At 42.4% G+C, this 26222-nt stretch overlaps 2 protein-coding genes across 3 annotated transcripts in view; one reads left to right on the top strand and one right to left on the bottom strand.

The window, feature by feature from the left end:
* Window positions 1–11691, bottom strand: part of LOC143022169 (double-stranded RNA-specific editase 1-like) — a 42001-nt gene extending 30310 nt beyond the window's left edge. Inside the window, exons 1-4 of one of the 2 annotated variants that reach the window (XM_076180270.1) lie at window positions 11647–11691; window positions 11376–11470; window positions 11133–11187; window positions 2165–2331 (exon numbers count right to left, since the gene is read on the bottom strand). In XM_076180270.1, the coding sequence (XP_076036385.1) occupies window positions 2165–2331; window positions 11133–11187; window positions 11376–11432 (279 nt within the window). In that variant the 5' untranslated portion in view covers window positions 11433–11470; window positions 11647–11691. Of the gene's footprint in view, window positions 1–2164; window positions 2332–11132; window positions 11188–11375; window positions 11471–11638 lie in introns of both variants that reach the window. The other variant, XM_076180268.1, reaches the window with a different exon arrangement.
* Window positions 2338–10099, top strand: LOC143022170 (uncharacterized). Its single transcript, XM_076180271.1, has 2 exons — window positions 2338–4766; window positions 5075–10099. Exons 1-2 carry the CDS (start codon window positions 4690–4692, stop codon window positions 5553–5555), a joined length of 558 nt encoding a protein of 185 aa, XP_076036386.1. The 5' UTR covers window positions 2338–4689; the 3' UTR covers window positions 5556–10099.
* Window positions 11692–26222: the final 14531 nt, after the last annotated feature.

Raw genomic sequence — 26222 nt, 5'->3', positions numbered from 1 at the left:
ATTTACCCAATCTTTGCACTTCTATTTCCTTGTCTATTTCTTTGTCACTGTCCTGTACTTCTTTTAGAACACTTTTTGCCAATTCTTTGTCCCCTTTTTCTCTCTGGAACCAATTTCAGTTGTTTTTCCTTTAAACCATAAATTATTATACATTTTTTCTGGTCTACTGTCTCTCTTACTAAATTTCCTTTTCTTTTTTATTACCTTGGTAACTGCATCTTCAGCCTTCTCCTGCATCTGTTGTATATATATGTAGATGTGTACATATATATACACACACACACACACACATGATGTCTGTCCAGAAAGTATACAGCCATTTACAATTTCAGGAAATGTTTCTAAAGACAATGGCGCCCTACTCTCTTTCGGACCTCACACTTCTCCCAGTGTCCCTTCCATGTTTCAAAACATTTTGCTAAGTCCTCTTTTGGGATTTTCCTCAGTTGGTATTCTTAATTTTGTCTATGGACTGAAATTTTCCTTAATGGTGATTTTAGCTTTGGGAAAATTAAAAAATCACAGAGCATCTGAGCTGTAAGTGGGCTGAATGAGCTAAGTGATGGAATGTTTTGCCAAAAATACCTGCACAACATGTGAGGAAGGCAGTTGCATTATCATGAGGAAGGATCCAGTCACCACTAGCCCACAGCTGTGGCAATTTTCTTCTCATTGCATCTCTCAGACCACGAAGAACTTTGATGTAATACTCCTTTGTTATTGTTTGGGCTTGAGGAGCATACTCGGTGGACAACACCCTGATAATAATAATAAAAAAAAAGTCAACATGACTGACTTTGATTCGACTTTGCCATGCCCTTTTCATACATGGAGATGCAGGTGACTTCCATTGGCTAGACTGGGCTTTTGTTTCTGGGTCATAGCCGTAGACCCATGACTCCTCTCCAGTTATTACTTGTTTAAGGAAATTCGAGTAATTTGTAGCATCTTGAAGCTCATGGGTCAGGAGATGCGGGACAAATTTTGCCACCACTCATGTCATGCCAAGATCTTCTGTCAAAATCTCTTTAAACACTTGTCTGTGGGATACCAAGATCATCTTCTAATTCTCAAACTGTCAATCGCCGATTTTCATTTATTGCAGTCTTCACACATTCAACATTTTCAGGTGTTCTGTTTGTTGAAGTCCCAACAGAACACGGGTCACTTCTGACAAATTCTTGGCCTTCTTTGAAGCAATTGTACATCTTTATCTGTGCTTCATTGAATCATCCTGGAATGCCTTAATCATTCAAATAGTTTCTGCTGACAAATATTCAAGTTTGCAACAAAACTTGACACAGATTCCTTCATCTACTTGCTCAGTCATTGTCAATGTGATGGTCAAACAATACATACCTTCACTCAACTGTGGCCAGGAACTGACTTGTCACATGGAACTATGACAGTTCACGCATGTGCAGTAGGGTTTTCTGTCAGTGTCTGCCAACTTTTGTTAGGATTGCACTACCATTTCTCCAAATATTTATAATGGCTGGATACTTTCTAGACTGACTTTGTGTGTGTGTGTGTGTGTGTAAGTATACCATGTAATGAAGTGGTGGGGTTAAAGCAGCTCTGGCTGTCAGGCCATGCTGTGGAAGTGCTGTGTCATTCTGCATTACCTTTGACAGCAATGTGGCTGGGAACAATGTGATGTCGAGATAGAAATGTTACATAAATATGAAGGGAGTGTATGTTTTGACTCAACCACCCTCTTTACGTGGGAGAATGGGCCTATAATATATAAAAATACACTGAAGATTTAAATAAAACCTGTATATATATCAGTTAATTATCAATATTTCTGACTACAAGCTCAGAAATGACAATTCTGTTGATCAATTGTGTGCAATTAAGTCAAGTTGTGAAGATAATTGATATAGCTAAGTGATCAATATGAATGGCCATGTCAAATGACAAGGAAGGTGGTACTTGCTGGCTTGCTTGCTTGCTGGAGGAAGGAGAGCTTTATTTAGTGGTAAGGAGACAGTTGATAGCTGCGTTATAACTATGAAGAATATATAGGAACAGGTATGGGTAATTATGTATTCAAAGGAACGGAAGAACTGTTTTAAGAGCAACATCAGGAAGCATTTAGGATGCTAACAGTACCAGGGTGGAATAAAGAAAATTAACTCAGGCTTATAAAACCATGTCCCACCTCTACAGAAACGCAGAATGGATTCTGCACTCCACCCTCTTGTTCAACAGCATAGCTCAGTCCAGGAACCAACTCATTCAAGCACATGACAGCATTCTTGGGCTTCACATAACGTCTGATCTTGATATTCTTTGCACCCGGAACCTTCTTCCTCTTCATCCTGGTGCCTGCGCCACATCACCACATATTAATTGAATGATCACTTTACACTTGCCTTAATTCTCCTCTTGTATGAGCAACTTGGGAATATTCAGTTAGTGGATTGTAAGAATAATATTAGGTAAGGAAACTATTTCTAATTTATTGATGCAATATTTACGAAAACCATTTATAAATTGAATACATTATTTATATTTCATAACTATTAGGAGGACATTGTTAGTTTAAGCATAACTGCCCTTGAAAACATTACAGGTTCTGAATAACCTTATTCACTACTAGATCCACTAACAACTTGGTGCTCTATTTTCTTCATCTAAAGGGTTTTAACTGGGTGAGGAAGGGTAAAATCTGCGATAATACCTCCAGACCTCAATTAAAACAGGAGGCAAGTGTAAGCAATGCAATTCAATTAAAATCTGTGAGGGAGAATGTCTCTACGCCTGTTAAGTCTGCCTCCAGCCTCATGCATAACACTGGCAGAAGTGGACAAAGGACATTGGTATTATGACAAACTGAAATGACGCAACCTGAATAGTTGGCACACTAGTAATATGATTTCACCATCAATTCTATGACAAAACACTTCTGACCTTCAAAGTTCAATTGTGACAGTCTGTGTTCTTTCAAGCATAATGGTCACATTAGGCCTGCCAGGGCAATTGCCAACCCTAACCAATTAAATTATTTCAATACATGTGTCCCTATATTAAAATGGAGAAATAAGGTATACCTTATATCTCTTGACTCTTCTCTCTCATTAATCAGTTTTTGTTTACTATCTTCCCCACATTATCATTGCCCATCATCCAGGGGCCAAGAAAAGATGGAGGGAGGGGTGGTGAATGGGAGTAGAGTGGGGGGGGGATGAGACAGGTGGGAATAGAATTATGCCTTTTGACTTTGGGTACATCTGTTTTTAAGGGGGGGAAACCTTTGGTATATGTATCTTCCAAAAGATTTTTTCCCATTTATAATGAAGGTGGCTGACTCAATGTATTCATCTAAATTTAACCTAGTTGTTCACCTTCCCATCTTAACACCTTGTGGATGAAAGGACATCCCCGCCCCCAACCACTTTGCTTTGGTAAAAAACTGCAGCAAAACACAGCACTTCCACACCCAAAGTTGACATACCTCCACCACTTTATAATATGACAATCCCCATCCTCTGCACTATTTCTTCCTTGCTTGACACATACCTTTTGCATCCAAGTCCCCCTTCACCCTACCCATCCACCTCATTCTTGGTCTTCAACTCACACTCACTCACTCCACTTATACTTTTCACACTCTTTGTTAGTATTTCACCATTCTTTCCACATGCCCAAACCACCTCAGCACTTATCTACCTTCCAACTCCATTCTCTGCCTCACCTCTACAATACTCACAATTCGTTTCTTTTCTGCCTCCCTTATACAGTGGAACCCCACCATTTGCCCGCCTCTCTATTCGTACAACTCATTATTTGTCCGACTTGTCCAAGGTAAAATTCAACTCGTCATTCATACTTGCCCTGCAATTTGGACAGCGTCACCTTGTTACTGGTCACGCCATGCGATCGCTTCAGCTTAGTCTCGTGCTAGCTTCCGTAAACTACACATCATCCACGCAAGCTTCGTGAAACTTTGTGCTACTTTATTGCTATTTTTTGTTATCTTTATTAAAAATAGTGCAGCCATGGGTCCAAAAAAGATTAGTGATTCAACCAAGCCTAAAAGGAAAGCAGTGAGAACGACAAATGAATTGAAAAAAGAACTCATTGGAAGGTTGAATGTGGAACTCGTATCTCTGATCTGGCAACTCAGTATGGCATGGTGAAATCAACCATATCGTCTATACTGAAAAATAAAGACATAATAAAAGAGGCTAATGTGGCAAAAGGAGTGACCGTTCATGCTGTGAACAGGTCACCTATAACTGAACAAGTGGAAAAACTTTTGTTAGTTTGATTAACGAAAAACAACTTGCTGGCGACAGCATTTCTGAAACAATAATTTGTGAAAAAGCAAAGCTGTTGCATGATGACCTTAAGTGAGACAGCTCTGGAACCAGTGCACAAAGTGATTAACTTAAAGCAAGTAGGGGGTGGTTTGATTGATTTAAGAAACAAAGTGGCATTCACAGTGTTGTTAGGTGTGGGGAGGCTGCCAGTGCAAACAAAGATGCTGCTGAAAAGTTTGTTGGGGGGAATTTAAAAACTTTGTTGAGAGTGAGGGATTTACTCCTCACAAAGTTTTTAATTGTGACGAAACTGGCCTCTTCTGGAAGAAGATGCCTAAGAGGACCTACATCACAAAAGAGGAGAAATCATTGCCAGGACACAAGCCTATGAAAGACAGGCTTACACTCTTGTTGTGTGCTAATGCTAGTGGGGACCTCAAAATTAAACCTTTGCTTGTCTACCACTCAGAAAACCCAAGAGTGTTCAAGAAAAATAATGTTATAAAAAGTAAACTCAGTGTAATGTGGAGGGCTAATAGTAAGGCTTGGGTAACAAGGCAGTTCTTCACCGAGTGGATATATGAAGTGTTTGCCCCGAGTGTGAAAAAATATCTAGAGCAGAAAAATTTACCACTCAAGGCCCTTCTGGTAATGGACAATGCTCCTGCTCACCCTCCAGGCTTGGAGGAAGATCTGGTGGGTGAATACAGCTTCATCCAAGTGAGGTTTTTGTCCCCTAATACCACTCCTCTAATCCAGGTCATTTCAAACTTCAAAAAGCTTTACACAAAAGCACTTTTTCAAAGGTGCTTTGAAATGACCTCTGACACAGAACTAACCCTCAGGGACTTTTGGAAGAACCATTTCAATATCCTTCATTGTTTGAGGATAATAGTCAAAGCCTGGGGGGAAGTTTCTTTCAGGACACTGAACTCTGTCTGGAAGAATCTGTGGCAAGACTGTGTGGCAGCCAGAGACTTTGAAGGCTTTCATACGGAGCATGTAGTGGTGGATGATATTGTGTCCCTGGGGAAGTCCATGGGACTGGATGTAGACAGTGATGATGTGGAGGAGTTGGTCGAAGACCATAGAAATGAGCTGAACACTGAAGAACTCCAAGAACTGCACAGGGAGCAGCAAGAAGAAGTGGTTGAAGAACTTTCTTCTTCAGAGAAGGAAAGTAGTAAGGGAAGCATTTCCACTGCAGAAATTAAAGAACTGTGTTATCACCGATTAAATGAAGCGGCCTTGCTGTGGATGTGCTGTGTCTTGCGACACTGCTTCTGACCCAGGGCGGTGGGCGGGGTGCAGGGATGACCCGTCATCCAGGAGGTGCTCAGATGAGAGGGAGGGTGGGAGGGGTGTGGAGTGTATTTAGGGATGAAATGGGTGGGAGTGTTTTTATGCCTTTCCCTTTTTGGCTACCTCCCTTGGAAGGGGGAAAAAGCCTTGGTATATGTAGGTATATGTATGTTATCACTGGGAGAAAAAAAAAAGAGAGTGGTGGAAATATGGCATCCTAACACTGCTGTGGTCAACAGAAGCATCAATTTGTTCAATAAGAATGTCATTGACCATTTTAGAAAAATTCAGAGAAATCGTCGAAGGCAGACAACATTGGACAGGTTTTTAAAGAAAGAATCCCAAGATTCTTTTAGTGCAAAAAGACAGAAAAAAGAAAGAATACCTGAAAGAGAGAAAACACCTTTAGAGATATTACCTGATGTTTATATGGAAGGTGACTCCCCTTCCAAACAGTAACAACATCCCTCCTCCTCCTCTACACCTTCCACTTATGTCATCAGCTCACCTCAGTACAGGTAAAGTCCAGTTAGATTTTTTTTATTCCATGTACTATACAGTACTGTATATTTATTGTTTTTCATAGTTTTTAAGTATTCTATGCTTAAAATATTATTACAATAAGCAATAATCTGTGGGTCTGGAACGGATTAATCCAATTTACATTATATCATATGGGAAAAAATTATTCGCCATTCGAACAGCCTCCTGGAACGGATTGTGTATGAATAGCGAGGTTCCACTGTATTCCAAATCTCTGCTCCACAAGACTGCTGAGGGTACAATCCTCTTTGCATCCATTTCCTTATATTTATTTCACATAACACTTCATTTTACCCTGACATCTACTGAACTTAATTATTCACTTCCAAATATGACCCCAAATAATGAAAACTCTCCAGATCCTCCAGTCTCTCACCCTTCACACTCAACCTAGAAATCATGAAAAACAAGTGTTAAACCAGTAACTAGCCTCAGCCCCACTCCCTAAGTACATACCTATACAATTTATCCACTTCCGTCTTCAACTCCAAATCTATCTACTACCCCCACCATCATCTTATTACATGTTTCTATTATCACATCACAAATTACCACATCACTATTGAAATCTCTTTCACCCATCCCACAATGCTTTTCCAATTTTGCCTCTCATCTTTTCCTACTCTATACCCTGATTTCATTCAAGTTATTCTTGACCACCACACTAGTAGTCATACACTCATTCTGGTTTTCTGTCATCATGAAACTCTTGGGTAATTCACAGGTAGTCCTGCTTCACATGCAAAAATGAACACTAATAGTATAGCTTCTGATGCAATGTTATGTATGTCCATAGCCTAATACACATACACAATGATTCAATGCACACACACACACAAAGTTAACCACCACATTACAACAACATTCCCTTTCAGAGAAAACTGAGCACCCACCTAGGCATATTTGGGTGAAGGTGGGCCATCCCTGTTTGCTAAAAGAGACAGCTTCCAAGATGTACAGCTAGACTGGGACCACAAGAGCAATTCTTAATCTTTCTGCACCTTTTACCTTTTCTTCTCTACTTGATTTGCCTCCTCTTCCTCTCTTAATTTCCTTCAAAAAATATATTTTTATTACTTTCAATTTTTTTTGTCATACACTTACCCCATTTCACATCTGCTCTCCTCTTTGCCTCATGCTTTACTTCTCTTTATTTGCACCTCTCACATGCTTCTCTCATCCTATTTTGTAACCAATCTGTGAAAGCTTGTCTTTTCTCTTCTACAACCTTCTTTGCTTTCTCGTCCCACCACCAACTACCCTTCCTTATATTTCCTCCTGTCATCCTTGTTCCACACACCATCTTTGAACACCTTGTGACTCCCTCCTTGAAACATCCCCATTCCTCTTCCACTCCTAGTTCTACCCGAGGTACCACTACATCATAATCTAAGGTAGTGAGGTTTTTATGGCTTATATTGCTACTTTTCAAGCAAAGAGATATGCAATGGTAAATTTTTATTTTCCAGCATACAATATTTTTTTTCTCTCCTTATTCTATGGTTTTCTTCACCCAACCACTGTGGGGCTACAGTTTTTCCACTCGATGAAACTCAATGCAACAATTAACTAACTGACCATTTCACCCATCCCACTCCCACCCAATGTGCATTTATCACTTCTATGATAATCATTGTGAATGAAGGGTTATCTCTGGCTCCTAGCTCCTTCCTCACTGCTCAGGACCCTCTAGTGGGGTACTTACTCTATGGTAACGTATAGTCAATATTTTTGTGACAGTTTTGGGGCCCTCCCATGGACTACAGCCACACATCACTTGTCTACATGTAAAGTTTCTCTACTCATAAAGGAATGATTTTACCTTGGTACTACAACTATCCCTCCTTTATTCTGTCACCTTGAAACTGTTCTTTCCTACTTCTGTAACTACCTCTTCTTGACCCCACCCTGGGATGGTGTATGCTGACACAGTGATCTCATTGTGTCTTGACTAAATGGGATAAGAACATAAGAATGAAGGAGACTGCAAGACCATAAGGCCTACACTAGGCAGCTCCGGATCCATCACCACCTGTCATCCCCATCCATAAAGTTGTCTAATCGTTTCTTAAAACAATCTCTAATTCTCTCCTACCATAAGTCAAGGAAAATGCATTAAAAATCAATCTATATACCAAGGGCTTTTCCTCTTACCAGGGAAGTAGCCTAAAAGTCATGTACTTTCACACACCACCCTTTCTTTCCTATCATCCTAACTCCTCATAGATGATGGATCATCTCTGTATCTCGCCCACTGCCCTGAATCAGAAGCAATACAGCAAGGCTGATTCACTTAATCAGCAACCCACCCTCTCCATCCCCTCATGCAGAAAAGAAGACAGGGAGAAATCCCTTTGGGCTGCATCAAAACATCATTCACACAACCACTTGCTACAATTCTGGCCAAGCAGCATTGCTGCTTAGGCAAGAGGCCAGGTTTAGTGATGGTTCAAGGCAACCTGACAAAGCAAGTTTGTGGTACGAGTATACTACATTAAATTCCCTGCTTGTGTGTGAACGACATTTTAACGCAGCCTGAAGGGATTTCTCCCAGTATTTTCTTTTTCTGCACGAGAGGGCAGAGAAGGGAGCTTGCTGATAAGTAAACCAGCCTTACTGTGGATGTAATGTCTAGCTGCATCACATTTAACCCAGGGCAGTTGGCAGATGCAGGGATGACCTGTCATCCATGAGGAGCTGGGATGGGAGGTGTGGTGGGGAATGAAATTGGTGGAAATAGGTACATGCCTTTGACTTGGCTACCTCCCTTTATAAGGGGAAATAAGCTCTCGATATATAGATAGCTTTAAATAAGCCTTCATAAAAACATATCCCCCTCTCTGGGAGTGAAAAGTTTGTGACAATAAACTGACAAAATTAATAAAACTAATAAACATCATTTCACTCGGTAATATAAATTTCATACATATGTATACCGAAGACTTTTCCCCCCCTTACAAGGGAGGTAGCCAAAAAACAAAGGCATAAAATCCACTTCCACCCATTCCATCCCCACATACTCCATTCTCATCCACCTACTCCCTCCCTCTTATCTTGGTTCCTCCTGGATGACGGGTCATCCCTGCATCTTGTCCACTGCCCTGGGTCAGGAGTGTTGCAAGACACAGCAAGGCTGCTTCATAAAATCAGCGACCCCTCATGCAGAAATGGAGAAGACAGGGAGAAATCCCTTCAGACTACATCAATGTATTTTTCACACATACTCCCTCAATCCTCATCCCCCACCCACTCTCCCTCATACATCACAGCATCACCCATACACAACCTTCTCCATTCACCCCTATTTTCTGTCCTCTCCCGTCCTTCCTCACCAAACATTCCCCTTTTACCCGATCCATCCATCTCATCCTTGGTTGCCCCTTCATGTTCACTCCTTCCACACCTATTTACTAATCTTTCTTCACTATTCTTTTCATGTGTTCAAACTACCCCAACACTCTTTCATCAACCCTATCTCCCAACTTCCTTTCCACAGGACTGCTCGGACAGACAGTCTAGGGAACGACAACAACAACAACTTCCTTTCCACCCAATTCTCCTCACCTCATTTCTCACTCTATAACATTTCAAATATGGATTATTATAAACCCACAAAAAAGTCAAAGGGTACATTTAGGAGCACTATCCCCTACCCTCCAAAGAACCTATTTATTTCTGGCAAGTTCTTTCTGATGTTCTGGCAACCATGACTTCCTTGCCCTCTAGGCACCTTTACTCTACTAATTTGCATAAATTCTTTTTTCTAATACTTCTCTATGGAGCAAAAAAGGCATAAAAAATTATTAAATGATGGAAAGTAAACTAATACCATAACTATCATTCATCTCAGGAGTGTCACAATCCCAAGCCAAATGTCCAGTGTCATCCTACAGCCACAGCTAATGGCTAGAGAGCTTCCATTAACAAGGGTCGTTAGAGAACATGTCAGGTCCCAGCTGGTTTTAGCAGCATTACTAACTTAGTCAGCTGCCAAAACAGAAGGCAAAGCTATGATTAAACCAAAATGTGTATTACAATTATAAGCTTCCATGAAAATGTGAACATGCTTACAATACTATTTACATAATATGTTGACAGTTAACCTTTAGAATGCCATTTACCTGATACAATGTCAGAACTAAAAATTGACAGAATCCTATAATTAATAAATTTAGATCTCTTAATGAAATCCAAAGTAAATTATGATGAGAGCATTACCACCACTTTTCAACCTGACATTTTAATAAACAAAATCCATAAAAAAAACATTACTTTCTTCAAAATTAAATTATAAATAATTAAAACATGCCATGAAGTAGGGTATGGTTGTTTCTGGATTGCAAAAATATGCCAGCCAATGCTTCTGGGCATAAGCCTATTAAGCACATGTGTCATCTTCCATTTCTATTAATAACAGTCTGAGCTTTTGATTTTGTTTGTATAAAGTTGTTAGTTTAGTCTCTGAGATTAGAACAGGGTATGTACTTCTTTTTTGTTTAACAAAGCATTACATGAAGGAAGCGAGGAAGAAGGCAACTAAACCATAGTATAATGCTGTAGTACTCTACCATAATCGGACACTGCAGCCAAAAGTGGCACACTGTTCACATGTCAGCAGCAATATTTTTGTCCTAAATTCCCAAAGGTTAAGGTTCGTTATACTGATGTATGTACCAACTTCATGGGTCCCTGGGTTAGGCTCAGTTAACAATCCAGGGCTAAAGACCCAGCAAACAAATTGTGTTGCATTTGGTTAGAGCATACATATTAACGTTACAATACCTCACAGCCAAAAACCATACTTATTCATTTTGAACTTCCTTACATCAGAGAAACGAATCTTTACCAAAATCAATAACTCATACCATTGTACCCATTAATACATATAAGCTGTACTTTTACATTAATTGCTTTATTAACAATTCCCTATCAATGATATTGTAATCAAAACAAAATAGATGTATAATTTAAACTAACGTTATAGAAAATGATAAAATCATGGCAAATATTGTTACTCACCTCCTGGCCTTTCCCATGGTTTCCTCTTCTTAGTTTTGCCTTCATCATCTCCACCCTATCAACAGAACAACACAAAAACGCTTGTAATATATTTTTACAACACAGGTTCCATGTTATTATGACATCTATGCGGCATTGGCGAATGATTGATTCCTTCCTACACCTATTTACACTGCCGTTGACACGTAAATCATCTATACCATGGTTAATGTTACCTTACACTGCATAATAATTAATACTTACTTCAACCTCAGTCATCTCCACGTCCGCTGAATCTTCTTCCTTATTAAAGACACCCATGTTTACTCTTCAGTGCTTCCTCTTCTACCTTCGATTATCTGCAAGAGAAATACCATTTCATATAACAATTCTGAAATATAATTTTAAAGTAATCTATAAACCCAAATAATCCTATCAACTATGCAGTCGATTTTCTCCTTGGAAAATGCACTCAATCTGCACGATAATATACAAAAACAAGATTTTTTCTCCCGAGTCAGCGCCACCTCTTTACCGGACGAAGCCTATCTCTGCAATAGGTTGAGGGAGGACGCCATTTGTATGAAAAACAAATATGATTATGCAGGAGCTTTAGGAAAAAAAAAAATAATAATAATGAAGCAAATATTTGCTACAGGCCTACTAACTGGTTGTATATATACATATCAATTGGCTTGATTATTTTAGGATACTGGCCTGTAATTGTTGGTATATACATTAACATTTCTTTCTTGACATTGTATTTGGCTCATGTCAAAATAAAAACACTTATATCGCAAATCAAACGAGATTAAATATATACAGGTATTTCTACTGTATAATGATTGACCAGTATTATTGCAGTTTATGCATTTCTGATAATCAGCAATTGTTATTTATATTCTTGTCAAAACCCCCGTGGATATTGCATGTTTTTCTTTCTGTGTATTGCACCAGTAATTGTCTTCAGGAAAAATACCTATCATATAAGATGTTTTGTTAGCGGACCTGTACCATTAAGTACAGATGAGCTTGAGGTTTCATCGTATTCTATGACATTACATGCTTTACCTTGTTTGAAAATATGCCAGTTGATATATTTGTATAATACAATACATTGAGGGGGGTTGATGATGTCTCTTCAAACGCTATAACTGATGCTGATCCACACTAGACAAGCCTCTCTTATTGATTATGATTTAGGTTGCACACTTTAATGAATCCAGACATTGCAAGAATGTGGTAACTTCATTACATAGCCATTAAATATCGTTACGATAGCTTAATTGTTTAATACATATAATTATAACGATGTAATGTGTAACATCCAAATCGAAGGGTAACAACTGATGTTGCAGTCGTGTTGCTTAGACGATGAAATACTATGTAATATTGCTAAAATACAGGAATCTAACCACATTTACGAACACTAAAAGTAAACATTGGTAATTAATTCCTATCAAGTAATAGGAAATAGAAAAGGCAAAGTTAATTTGAAATGGGAGGCGTGGAAATTGTTGAGTGACTGAGCAACGTACAGAATTAGGACCTCTACAAAAATGCACAAATGCACGGTTTTCCGATAGTCCTGTATTTCGTGTTTATTCCCATATCACTATGATGTAATAGAATAATAATTATTGCGTTTTACTTCTCAGGGGTTTTCTGCAGTCAATATTTAATGGAATTTAGCAATTTCCCCTTTCATACCACGTTCCATCTCTATTTTGCCACCTCTTCGGCGCGACGCTGTCCCCAACGATAGAGGAGTGGGTTATCTGATATGGAATACAAACAGGACCCGGACTGGCCATAAGGCCGGCCATACACTATCATGTACACCTGACAGGTACGCATGAACAGTCACGCCTGTCAGGTATACCTGATAGTGTATGGCGGGAAAAACTAGCCTCTCAGGCGACCTGACAACTGATGAAAATTCGATCAGTTGTCAGGTCGCCTGAGATAATAAGGAGAGAAAGTACAACTCATCTTCTCGAGAATCCATGGCATACATGACAGGCGTAACTTTTCAGGCGTACCTGTCAGGTGTACATGATAGTGTATGGTCGGCATTAGGGCATTGGCACTGCCCGGTGAGCCGGTTCTTTTGTGCCCAAGTGGGCCGGTACAAGCGACAGCTCTGATTGGATAAAAGCTTTACCTGGTTGGATCTGAGTGAAAAATGCCCGGGCCTCTTTAACATCCCAGTCCGCCCCTAAATACAAATACAGTATTTTGTATTGGACACCACATCCATATCTGGTCGTGCATTTAAAATTTAGTCTGACTGACGTCATCCTATTTCATTCACTGCCGTAGTACTCAATCGGCAGCGGAGAATATATATATATATATATATATATATATATATATATATATATATATATATATATATATGTGTGTGTGTGTGTGTGTGTGTGTGTGTGTGTGTGTGTGTGTGTGTGTGTGTGTGTGTGTGTGTGTTACTCAGAAAATGTTACCTGACATGACAATGCCTCTTGTCTATTATAACTTTGTACATACCCGGTTATTCTGGTTCATGAAAGTTTTATCATTTGTAAAATGACAGGCGAGACTCTCAGTTGCATTAAATCACCTGACTGCAGTAGCAGCAGCAACAACAGACACACATACACCTTGTGATCTCGCCTGCCACTACGGCGGTCCGGGTTCGGCTCCCGCCCAGATCTGAAATAATTTCAGTATCGCTTCGTTGCGGGGTGGTATTTCAATTCTCGTGGGCGGAGAGTTGGGTGTATGTGAGTGCGTGTAAGGTCACATTATTACCCATAGATCGGTGATACGAGCTCTGAGCTTTCATTCGGGAGGTTAATAACTGCCGATCACGAATCCAACAAGTGATCCAAGACCATGGTGAAACACACACACACACACACACACACACACACACACACACACACACACACACACATATATATATATATATATATATGTGTGTGTGAGTGTGTGTGTGTGTGTGTGTGTGTGTGTGTGTGTGTGTGTAAAAGGAGACTCGCATGATCACTTATTCCCTGACTGCTGCTCTCGTTTTACTTTTAAGAACTTCCCCAACCAAAACACTATTTCCGTTGTGAACCTGTGAGAATGTGTTTCCGTGCCCGTATACATTTACCTATCTATTATAAACAGGATATGACCTGGGGCTGTTTTCATGCCACCATCTGAAAGTAGTGGAAGAGGAGCAGTCACCGGTTGTCAGTTTTCCATGTGTGAAAAGTCAAAGAAATACAATTGAAATTGATAGAGAGATATTGGGGCAAGTCTGGTGACCCTGTGTCAGCTCCTTTGGGTGGACGTAAAGGGAATCACAGGGTTCTGAAAGTGGACAGCTTCTCTGTTTGTCTTGCAGGACTACTGCATGGCCCCTCTCCCACTGTTTCCACGATTTTTTTTCTCTCGTTTTTTAAGTTCCGTCCCTAAAGCTTACCCAGGTTAGTTTACAGCTCTTTACTTTTTATTCTTTAGCTCCTAAAATGAAAATTAAACCCTATAGCCCATTTGAGCCCTAATACAGCCCTTTGTGATCGAACATAACTCAATCAAAGTTAACCATGACGGGCTCAAAGTTATTGATTACCTAACGTGTAGCAAGAAATAATCAGGAGTGAATCAATACCTCAGCTAGCACCATGCGTTCGCACATGCGTAATAAACACGCGAAGATATGGTCGGACAGACGAAATAAATCAATATTCTGCCAGGTGGTAGCGGCGTCGTTATATGAGTTTGAAATGCTTTACATTCAGTTTCCTGTTAATCGTTCGGAGGAAATAGTTAATGTATGAACAGAATCCAGTTAGCACCGGTGATTATACGACAAACACAAAAGCACATTTGAAGAGCAAATGTCTAGGTGTCGAGACCTCAAGGGGTGTGTGTGTGTGTGGGGGGGAGGTAATGGAATTCTAAACTCCTCGGAGATGCAGTGGCAGAGGTTGGTACAATCACATCGCGGCCAATGCCATGAGCCATGGAAAAATAGGTGATATTTGCGGCTGTTGATGGTGGTGATTATTGGAAAGAAACGGAATAAACGAACAAGTGGTGGAGAGAAAATGGGTGTGTAAGGGCAGAGAGAAAGTTTTAAGCCATGCGAAAAAATAGTAATGCTACAATAGTATACGGCAAATGGAACGATTGAATAAATAAATATGGCTTTTGGTTAACTTACTTGTTCCAGCAATAGTAAAGAATATATTTCTTCAATTTTTCCTGTTTGAATACATGTATATGCATTGTATTATAAAACAATAAAAATGCTACACAATAGCATTTATCACATCATGATATTCAAGTTGTTTTCGTATAAATTGTTTCATATACTTGGTATGAGGTTTGTGGCTTGCCGTTGTGCCCTCATCAATATATCAATGTCTTAATGGGGTTTAGAGGCCATTCGGGGACAACGTATTACAATTGTGGACAAACCAATCAGGGTTGCCAGATTCTGAACAGGGACCTCAAAATTATTGTTTTCATGACAAGACTATGGTACTGTTATTAAAGAAATAGCGTACAAATTATCGTACATTTTATGATCTAATATATATCCTTTGAGATAAATAAAATGTACACTTTATGCCTTTCAAAATTTGATTAATATTGAGAAATTCAAATAAATTATCTTTCACAAATTGTTTCATTGAAAATAATAAGATAATCACAATTTAAACTTACCATACCTCAATAGCAAATCACATATAACAGGCCTCATCATCAGTGTAACGAAATGATTTTTTTTAAGAAAAATCTTTCATATTCGTATGTAATTAAGATAATTATTCATATTCTGGCTTAGAGTCAGAATGCGAGTTGTTACTGTATACAGTAGTTCCTTGGCTGCCAAGAGAAAATACATATTTGTTGGTTCAAAGTTTTTACATTATGATCCAGTAGACTTCATACTTTCTGTTGCTAGAAGTACCCCATTTACAGTTGCTTTCTTCAACCTATTTCTTACCTTAGTTTTGAAAAGGTTAATTTTATTAAAGCACATTTTGCATTCGAATGGGGTTGGCTAAGAACAGAGTGCAAACTGTGAATGGTCTGTTAAGTTTGGTTTATCTTTTAATAATGCAGCCCAAAACTTATCACTGTCCTCTGTATTCAAGGCTGAGTTGTCACACTCCGGTGGCAATATTCGCCATTGATCATCCAGTCTTGGCAATAATGAGCTGTCTTCTGGAGGTACAAGTAGGGGGCAAAGCAGTTACCTAGGGTACCAAAGACGGAACTGACTTCCTAAAATTCAATGATAAAACATTAGTTGGAATCAGACAATTCAGTTTTGAGATGACAGTCGCTGAAATAATACCTCTTTTTAATTTCACAGCAAGCCAAAGACATAAAATTGCAGCGCTGGAAAAAATCCTGCAACTCAGATTTTCTTGCTGTTACACGAGAGTCTTGCAGTTCCTATAAGACTTTTACACGTAGATATATTTCTGTGTCACTGAGATGCTTATAAGAACATTAGAATAAAGGAGACTGCAAAAGACCATAAGGCCTACACTAGGCAGCTCCGTATCCATCACCACCTGTCATCCCCATCCATAAAGTTGTGTAATCGTTTTTTAAAACAACTGATAGTTTCAGCGCTTACTACATGGTTACTAAGTTTATTCCATTCATCGACCACCCTATTAGTAAATTAATTCTTGCCTATTTCCTTCTTAAATCTAAATTTGTCCAGTTTATACCCATTACTGCGAGTCCTGCCCTGTTGTTTTATTATGATGACCTTGTTTGCATCAGCCTTTGATCCACTTGAACACTTCTATTAGATCACCCCGCACTCTGCGTCTTTCCAGAGAGTGTAAGTTTAGGTGCCTAAGCCTCTCTTCGTAAGGCAAATTTCCGAGTCCTTGTATCATTTTGGTCATTCTTCTCTGTACTGATTCTAGTGAATTTATGTCCATTCTGTAGGACGGAGACCAAAACTGTACCGCATAGTCAAGGATGGGTCTAACTATCGCTAGATAGAGTTTAATAATTACCTCTGCACTTCTATTCGTTACCGTCCTAGCAATGAAGCCTAATGCTCTGTTAGCTTTATTTCTGGCGCTAATGCACTGCTTCCTGGTTTTAAGGTCCGGACTCACCAGAACTCCCAAGTCCCTCTCGCACTCAGATTTTTCTAAAAACGTGTTATCTAAGTTGTATCTATTTTCGGGGTTGTGTAGCCCTACGTTTAACACGCTACACTTAGAGATATTGAAGTTCATTTGCCATTTCACCGACCATGTTAACAGTTTATTAAGATCATCCTGCAGAATCTGGGCGTCGTCTCCTGACCTAATTAGGCGTCCTATTTTAGTGTCGTCCGCAAACTTACTAACATTACTATTTAACCCATCGTCTAAGTCGTTTATATACATAATGAACAACAAGGGACCCAAAACCGAGCCCTGGGGGACCCCGCTAGTAACATTCCTATTGGATCTATCAAACAAAGTTCTGTTTTCATTACATATTCTCTCTCCATGAAAGGAGAATATCCTTAAAAAGAACATTTACTTTTCATGGAGCACTGTTATCACTAGTTTATCTGACTGAAAGTACTTATTAAAAGTTAAAGTATGAATTTTGGCAAAATCCAATCTAGGAAGTAGTAGTACAACTTAATGAAAGGGCCATGTAGAGAGTTGAAAATTAGCTCAGCAGCAACTAGCTTCTCAGATAACCACATGTCTGAGAAAAACAACCGAAGAGCTTCCCATTGTTCCAAGATCCTCTGAACAACAGCAACCAATGACAACCACCTCGTCTGTGATGGGTGTAGCATCTTGTGGGGCTTCAAGTGAAGGAGAGACTGAAATTGTACAAACTCACTGGCGCTTGCTACTACACTTCAAGAAAATGTACATTTCTCTTGCTAAACCATCACACCTTCTAGGTAGTCTTACAAGCCTCGCTGGCATAGAGGTGAGCAGAATGGCAAACACGTTAGATTAGGCTATAAAAAGGACCAGGGCATTCATTACGGAAGCGACTTGCAACTGAATTGTGAGCTCCCATAATTACACTACACCCATCAGCTCCAAAACCTATCATTTGTGTAACTGGGATTTCATGTTTCTCAAAAATGTTTTCATCATTCCCTCATAGAGACTACTAGCAGTGGCTCATTTTCCGACATTTCCAGGGTTGGCTGTATTATAAACCACACAGCTCCCAGAATTTACTTTCAACACACTTAATATCATGATAAAAGAACCTTACTACATCACAAGATGTTTTTATGGAACCAACGTCAGTACACTCGTCCGTAAGAACGCTAAATTTTGTTTCTCTTAGTTTGTGAGCAAGTTGTTCTTTGTAGGACTTTCCTATGACATTAGTTACAACTGCAGTTACTTTAGTTCTTTTCATAGCAAATTCCTGTGCTATCTTGGAGTCACTAAAAATATCTCTCAAGGCCTCTGACTATAGTGATCCATTACCTTTAAAGGCACATTATGTGCAGCTAGAACATTTGCCAGCTTTATTTCTGCCCGAGCCACATGATCCCTTTTTTTTTTTTTTTTTTTTTTTTTTTTTTTTAAAGAAGGTTGATACTGGTACCTGCTTGTCAATTGTACCCTTGAAATAGAAACAGTGTTTTTCAATTATTTTTTTTAGCACTGTTAGTTCTGCAGTCATAGTAACGTTACATAATTTACCCCTAGCTTTATACTGGTCAGGTGTTTCCTGTAGCCACGGCTTGAAAGCAGGGTCTGTTTCCCATCCCTTCCTATATCTTTGCTGACGACGAGACTGAGAACCTGAAGTAGATGCCTCAGCCTGTCTAGAAGGGCCACCAGGTGCCTCTGTAAAATATCAAACACACATGACATATTTCACTACTTGAACTCACGATGCTCCACATAATTACCATTTGCCTCTTTTACATGAACATTAAGTTATCACTCACTTTTATAATCTTAAATACTCACTATAATATTTAACATTTCTGTCTCATATAACATTTGGCGGTGGATATTATAACATACTCAACCTTGCCTACTTGCCTCTTCTCATTAGCTATACAGAATCAGAAATGCAGTTATTAATTATTGTGTAACTAATTACCTGAAAGATGCATAGTTTAAGAAAGCATCACAAATAGCCAGCTTTCTCTTTTTGGATCCTGAAGATGAATCCATACTGAATGAAGATTGATCTGATTTACTTAGGCCTACTCCACCACTGAGCACCTTTTTGAACGTTCTGAACGCGTGAATTTCTCGTCTCTCTAAAATATGAAACCTCCCAGTTCCATTGTCTATTTTTCCAGAAACTTTATGAAACTAAATGACAGTTACTGTTTTTCAGCTCTTACAATATTCTATACAACTATTTAATAAACATAGAAAATTATCGTACAAATCGTACAAAATACAGAAAATTATGGAACAAAATGTACGATAATGATGAACACTATCGTACATCGTACAGAGGGGTAAATAATCGTAGATGTATTATAATTATCGTACGTCTGGCTACCGATCCCATTGTCTCATTTGGTTTCCCCGAGTCAGAAATACAACAATAAGATTTTTTCAGGTCGTTACTAATTACACCAAAATCCACTTCATTCTCCACTTTGTTCTTTATAATAACATAGTGTATCTTAGTAAATTTTTACCTGTGCACATGTTTTTTACATTTTTGTTAAATTTCATGAACAACTTTTGAGATTACTACTCTAGTTTGTCTCATTGAATATCCGGTTGATTCCAGTGATCACGTATACTTGTCTATATATCTTTTCTTATTATCAAAGTCAGGATTATATATTTTCTTATAACTTTGAATTTGGTAGTATTATTGGATACTAACGCAAATAAATAAAGGGTACTGCTTCCGGTGAATGGATCAAATAACAACCGATTCTTACAATCTATAACTAATGATTTAGCACTTAGAAAAGATGTTCCAGGAATGGGGCGCACGACATCAGCAACTACAAAAATACCATGTTACCATGTAGCAGATCGTCTAATACGTTGAATTCCAAGTTCCACGTCTACTTCACCGTATGCGTGTCCCTTGAAACATTTACAAGAACCGATGTCGGTCAAAGGTAAGATTGTAATTCTGAGTCATAAGGTAATAGTGATATTAGTGAACCGGTATCAATGAGGATTTCGTAACTCTTGCAACATATTGAGGCACTAACGAATGGCAGTCCGACGGGCTAAATCTAGGAGCTGTGGATGAGGGACGAGAATTAGGGCGTGAATCAGGCAAAATATTACTTTAAGTGTAGAGAAAAGCATACACCAATTGTCACGCCCTTATGTGAATAAATCTTATGATGATTCATGTCATCCTATAAAATATACTATCATGTGAATATCCACAATGTCTACAAGGGGCCTCGTGGGCCTGGAATCAGCAGTGACATGCCTTCGACGGGTTGAAGTAGAAGTTACTGGCCAAACCCGTCACCGCCTGCCCCGATTTTCGCCTGCCCTTCCGTTTACACGAACGCTTCTGCCTTGGGTCTGGGGGTCTTCCTGGCTTAGGTCCAGGACAGGCGAGAACGCTTGATATGTTGTGCCAGTCGTACCATCAATTCGGCAGAGAAGAACTACGGGGCCACAAAGCTGGAGTGCCTCGCGATAGTCTGGGCCATCCAGAAATTCAGGCACTACCTGGTCCTGGTGGAGATGGACTTCGAGATGTACACGGGGCACTACACTCTGCAGTGGCCACAAACGATGAAGACTACGCCCTCCTCCACCGATGGCGGGCGGAACTGGAGGAGTTCTCCTTCGTAGTCGCAAGCCCACGTCGACGCTTTGTCCAGACTACCGCAGGAGGAGGGGATCTTCTTGTTGACGGCCTTGCAGGACCTACCTGATGAACTCCGCACCAAACTGCGAGAGATTAACAAAGCCATCCAACGAGGAGAGCCCGTCCGACCCGGACTCATAAGCCTGAGCAGCTACAACTTCGATCCGCAGGGAAGGGTTGTGGTGGGGTCCGTCGCCGCCAAGCACCTGCTGCAGGTGCTGCATCAGTCGGCCGCCAACCATCTGGGAGCGAAAAAAAAAAAAAAATGCTGAACAAGTACTGAGAACGATACGTAGTCGACGGAAACCGCTAGATGCCCGAAGACACCGCCCGAGCCTGCGAGGGGTGCCAGTGAGGGACCGACTACAGGATCCGCGGACCTTCAGCCCGCCACATGACTGCCGAGCGCCCCTGGCACACCGCCAGCATCGGCGTTATGGACCCCTTCCCAGCAACCCGAGGACACCAGTTCATCATTTCCATTATCGACGTGTACTCCAGGTTCACGATCTTGTTGGCGGCCGACCAATCCGTCCCTACAGTGGCCAGAGGCTTGTTCGACCGCGTCATCACCTACTTCGGGGTCCCTGCATCCATCTTGAGCGACCGAGGGGCGTAATTCACCAGGCAAGTTTGGGCTCGGCTACAGCATCTGCTGGGATGCAAGATGGCGTAATGTTCACCGTACTACCCGCTAGGAAACTCTGTCGTCGAGCGATCCGACCGGACTATTAACAATGTCTAGAGGGCAACCCTGCTGGAGGACCTCCGCTTGGCCTGCAGTGACGCCCTTCCCGCAGTCCAGCTGACAATGAATAACTCCACACTTCAGGCCCACGCTACACTCTCGCCCAGCTGATCCTAGGCACCGGCCTTCGACTGCCTGTGGATTGTCACCTACTGTCAGCCGTGCCACTCCCCACCCTTCGTCATGAGGACCACTTGGGGGCAAATACGGGCCACCCTGGCCGCTAACTGTCAAGTTGGTAGCCCTTACGTGGATTTCCCGCAGGAAGACCAGATCAATCCGTACCAGGTCGGCAACTTGGTGTTAGTGTCAGGCACGCCTCACGAAATGCCCCACAAACTGACCGCCAAGTGGACGGGGTCCTTCACGGTCAGTCAAGCACCGAATCCGTCGCAGGTCGAATACGAACATCACAACCCAGAGCCGACCCGAGATCCTGATGGTGACGAAAGCCCCAGCACGCCCTTGGAAGACGACGCGCCCTTCGACGAACTGCCCGCGATGAAGTCGTCAGTTCCCGCTCGCTCAGACTTCACCGATCAATCAGAAGACTCCCTGAGGAACTCCGTCACGCTCGTAGTCCCACCTACCCCCAACCGCAAAGGCCAATCAGGTAGTTCGGATGCCTTTGACCAAGCTAGAGAAGATGACCAATAAGAGCTCCCCGATGCGGGCAGCTCAGGCGAGCAGGCAGCCCCGCCGCCCACAAATGCGGACGAGCGGGAATACACTTCCCCATTACCAACCTTGACCCTGTCTGGAAGATTGAGCTAACCGCCTACTTGCTATTCGTTCGACCTCGTCTGCACCATCGTCGCCATGGATATCACTAGAACCACCACCCTTCATGCCGTCTGTGGCCGGTGTCGGGTACCCCTGCACCGTCGGACTTCGCACGCACTTCGGCAACTGCAAGTATGGATAGACAACAGAGTTCCTTTCTCCCTCGTCGCCAAGAAGGGTCCCGGCACGAGCAAACTGGTGGGACGCCTAACGCAAGAAATTGCCCCCGCCAACAGATGGACGTACCCGGCATCCCAGAAGAGATATTGTTACAACCCGGGCTGTGGACAACCCCTTACTTTTGAAGGGGGGAGGGGTGATGTGCGGCGACGGCGAGGCGATTCACATAGCAGACAGAAAGGTCAGCCGAGCGACAGCAGCATCTGCGCTCGGCCTACGAGGAGCTGCCTCTGATGCAAGGCCCCAAACATACTGGGATCTACCACGGAGTATGGAAGAAGACTCCTCCCCACCGGCGGAACCCTACCCACAGCCGGACGGCCACATAGCCGACCATCCCCCTACTTCCCCCTCAGCTGCGGACGCTACCAGCAACATCGACGAAGAGGGGAGAGAACCGGCACGTCTTTAGTACGCGAGCATCACTGCTTCATCTAGACAGGGAGAATGACGTGTAGTCAGCAATCGTCGTCAACGTCCTCAGAAGCCCCGCCTCGATTTGGGCCCCACAAAATATCCAGTCCTCATCAAGCCTATCGGAGACCCTTCCCAATTCCTCAAGCTGGGATCCTGGCGCCAGGCACAAGTTGTAAAGGATGCAGTAGGGCCTGTTGGCCTGTTGACAGCATCCGCCGAACACCATCCGGAGAATAGCTGATAAGCTATACATCGGAGAGGCAGCAGGGTTAGCTCTTACGGATTGAGGCCCTGAAATCAGCCCGGCAGCCACCCAGGAAAATCATAACCAGGATACCCAAAACTATCGTCGTGGGAGTTGTGAAAGGAGTCCCCATAGACGATGATGCAAAAAAAAACTACTCAAGGTAGACTTGGAGGCCCAGGAGCTACCCGTCGATGCAGTCCTGCGTCTCACTACAAGGGATGGCGTTGCGACCGGGTCGGTGAGAGTGGCCTTCCAAATGAACACCCCCCCCCTCCACAGAGAGCAACTTGGGTACCCTTCACCAGGTGGTTCCCTATGTCGACCCCGTACGGAGATGCACAAGGTGCCATTTATTGGGGCATTCCAGGAAGGATTGTCGACGCAAGGCTCCCCGGTGTGCTCGATGTGGTAAGGGTCACGGCACGCAAGACTGCAAAGAAAGCCAACTATTCTGCGTCAATTGTTGTGGCAAACACTCCGCAGCGTATTCCAACTGTCCGGAGGTAGCTATCCGGAAAATAGCGCATTAAGCGAAAAACCAGTGCAACATCCCCTTCGCGGAGGCGTTGGTCATCGCCAGGGAATGCTGGAACTCCTACTTGAAGGATGAATGGGCGAAGGACAGAGACTTCGCCGCACCCCTCCCCCACCAGTAAAAAAAAAAAAAAAAAAATCTTTGGACGGCGCATCTCCTTCCGAAATCGGTAAGAGCTTCAGCGCCAAAGTACACTCTCCACTTAAAGAAGCTTCCTTAACCACGCCCAATGCTGTCGATGCAGATGGGGAAAAGAAGAACCGCAAATGAAAGACCAAGCATGTCAAATCCGCCACCCTAGCTACAACCACTGAAACCAACTCACCTGAGGAAATTGCACCCCCCTCCCCCAGTTGAGGTGACATAAATTTCCATGCAAGGTGTTGCGAGGCCTCACTACACTCAGCACCCCTCCACACTCAAAAATCCATCTCTCTCCAGCACCATCGGGAACCTTCCGTCCACTGTAATATCCCTGCAAAATGATTTACCCCTTCCCGGCCTACAAGCGCCCAAGCTACTAGACGGAATCTTCGTGATCCTATGTACTATTTTGGAAATGGCAAATAATGTGCGCTTAGGATCATGCAGTGGAACTGCCTGGCGATCAACACCCCTTGTGACCCTTTAGTGCAACAACTCGAAAACAATTCATACGAAATAATTGCACTACAGTCCTTACTGAAACGTCCTCACCTTCTTCCAGCTCTACCAGAATACCACTGCACTCCGTTTGTAGGGGCTGACGATTCAGGGAAGGCACACGTCGCCACTTATGTTTCCAAGGATTGGCTACTAAACTCGGGTCGCTGACTGGCTTCTCCCTGGAAGAGAGGTACGGTGTGGTCACTTCCGTCACAATGGAGGAGGACCGGATCGTGCACGTCCTGAACTACTATAACCCTGACACGTCTCGTCGCTTCGAGTGACTGGGAGCCTTTCCTGACAACTGGATAGTGGTGTGCGATTTCAATAGCCGCGACGCCTTATGGGAAGTTTATGCCCATTCCTCTCCCAGAAATTGTCTCCCACCTAGAGGAGGCAGATATGGTATTCCTCAACGATGGCGGTCACACCAGGATTCCTGACGACCCGGGACACAGAAAGTCCGCCAATGACCTGTACTTTGTGTTCTCCAATCTAACGGGAATAGCTGATTAGTCAACTCTGGATAACCCAATGTCGTCTAATCGCCTCCCAGTTAAGATCACCGTCCATCTCACACCCATCATCCAACTTCCTCCACCGCAGGGTAAATTCAATCTGGAAAGGGCACTATTGGGCGACGTATCAAACCTACCTGGTAGACGCGAAGTTCTGGTCTGACCTTACCGGCTCGGTGGAAGAACTAAACACCCTCTTCACCGAAACCGTACTCGAGGCAGCTCGACATGCCCTCCCCTTGACCAGCACAGGACACGGAAGGCGAGGTCATCCCTGGTGGACTGATGACTGTAAGATTGTTGTGGAAAGGAAGAAGCGGGCCTACCAACGCTACATGACGGACGACTCTGAGGAAGCGTACATTGCCATGAAGCAGACGAAGGTTCAGTGCAAAAAAGACCATCGTCAGGGCCAAGTTTGCTTACTGGAGTAACAACAAGGACGACCATCAAGATCCCACTGCAGCCTGGAAGAGGTTCAAGGAACTGAAGAGTCGTTACAACCCCCCTCCCCCCGACGGTGACCTTACTCCATCTGACGGTAGGGTTCTGTGACCCTCTTCGAGTTACGCTGGGCCCTAAGGGCAACCAGAGCCACCAGGAAGTCCCCAGGTACCGATAACATCAGCTACCCACTTCTGAGACACCTCCCCCATCCCTTGCAAGAGGCCTTGCTGGCCATATGCAATAAGTGTTGGAGGGAGGGTGTAGTGCCGAAAGCCTGGAAACACGCTATTGTGGTCTACATCCCCAAGGCAGGCAAGCGAAGGAACCAGACTCGCAACTTTAGGCCCGTGTCCCTCACATCTCATATAGGTAAGATATATGAGAGGATTGTGCTAAGCCGTCTCCAGCACCATGTTGAAATCAAAGGAGAGCTACCGAAACTTCAAGCCGGTTTCAGGAAGAAAAGGAGCATTATCGACTACGTCGTGCGACTCTCCAAGCACGTCCACAGGGCTTAAAGAGAAAAAAGGGTCCTACACACATGCTTCCTTGATATTGTCAAGGCTTTTAACACTGTTTGGCACACGATACTCCTCTGCAAGCAGAAAACCATAGGAGTTTCTCCAGAGGTTTACATCTTCACCAGAACGTTCACTTCCGACCGTTCCATAGAGGTTAGCTGGAGAGGAGCACTCAGCTCCTAGGCGAAAATTGACATTGGGGTCTCAAAGACTCTGTTGTAGTCTCTCTCCTCTTCACTCTGCTACTGGTGGTCATGGGGAAAGGG

Source organism: Oratosquilla oratoria, chromosome 44 (assembly GCF_046742065.1).
Source record: "Oratosquilla oratoria isolate Oo_2021 chromosome 44, ASM4674206v1, whole genome shotgun sequence".
Classification (NCBI taxonomy): Eukaryota; Metazoa; Arthropoda; class Malacostraca; order Stomatopoda; family Squillidae; genus Oratosquilla; species Oratosquilla oratoria.
The sequence above is the reverse complement of the archived record's forward strand: the minus strand, read 5'-3'. Positions and strand labels throughout refer to the sequence as shown.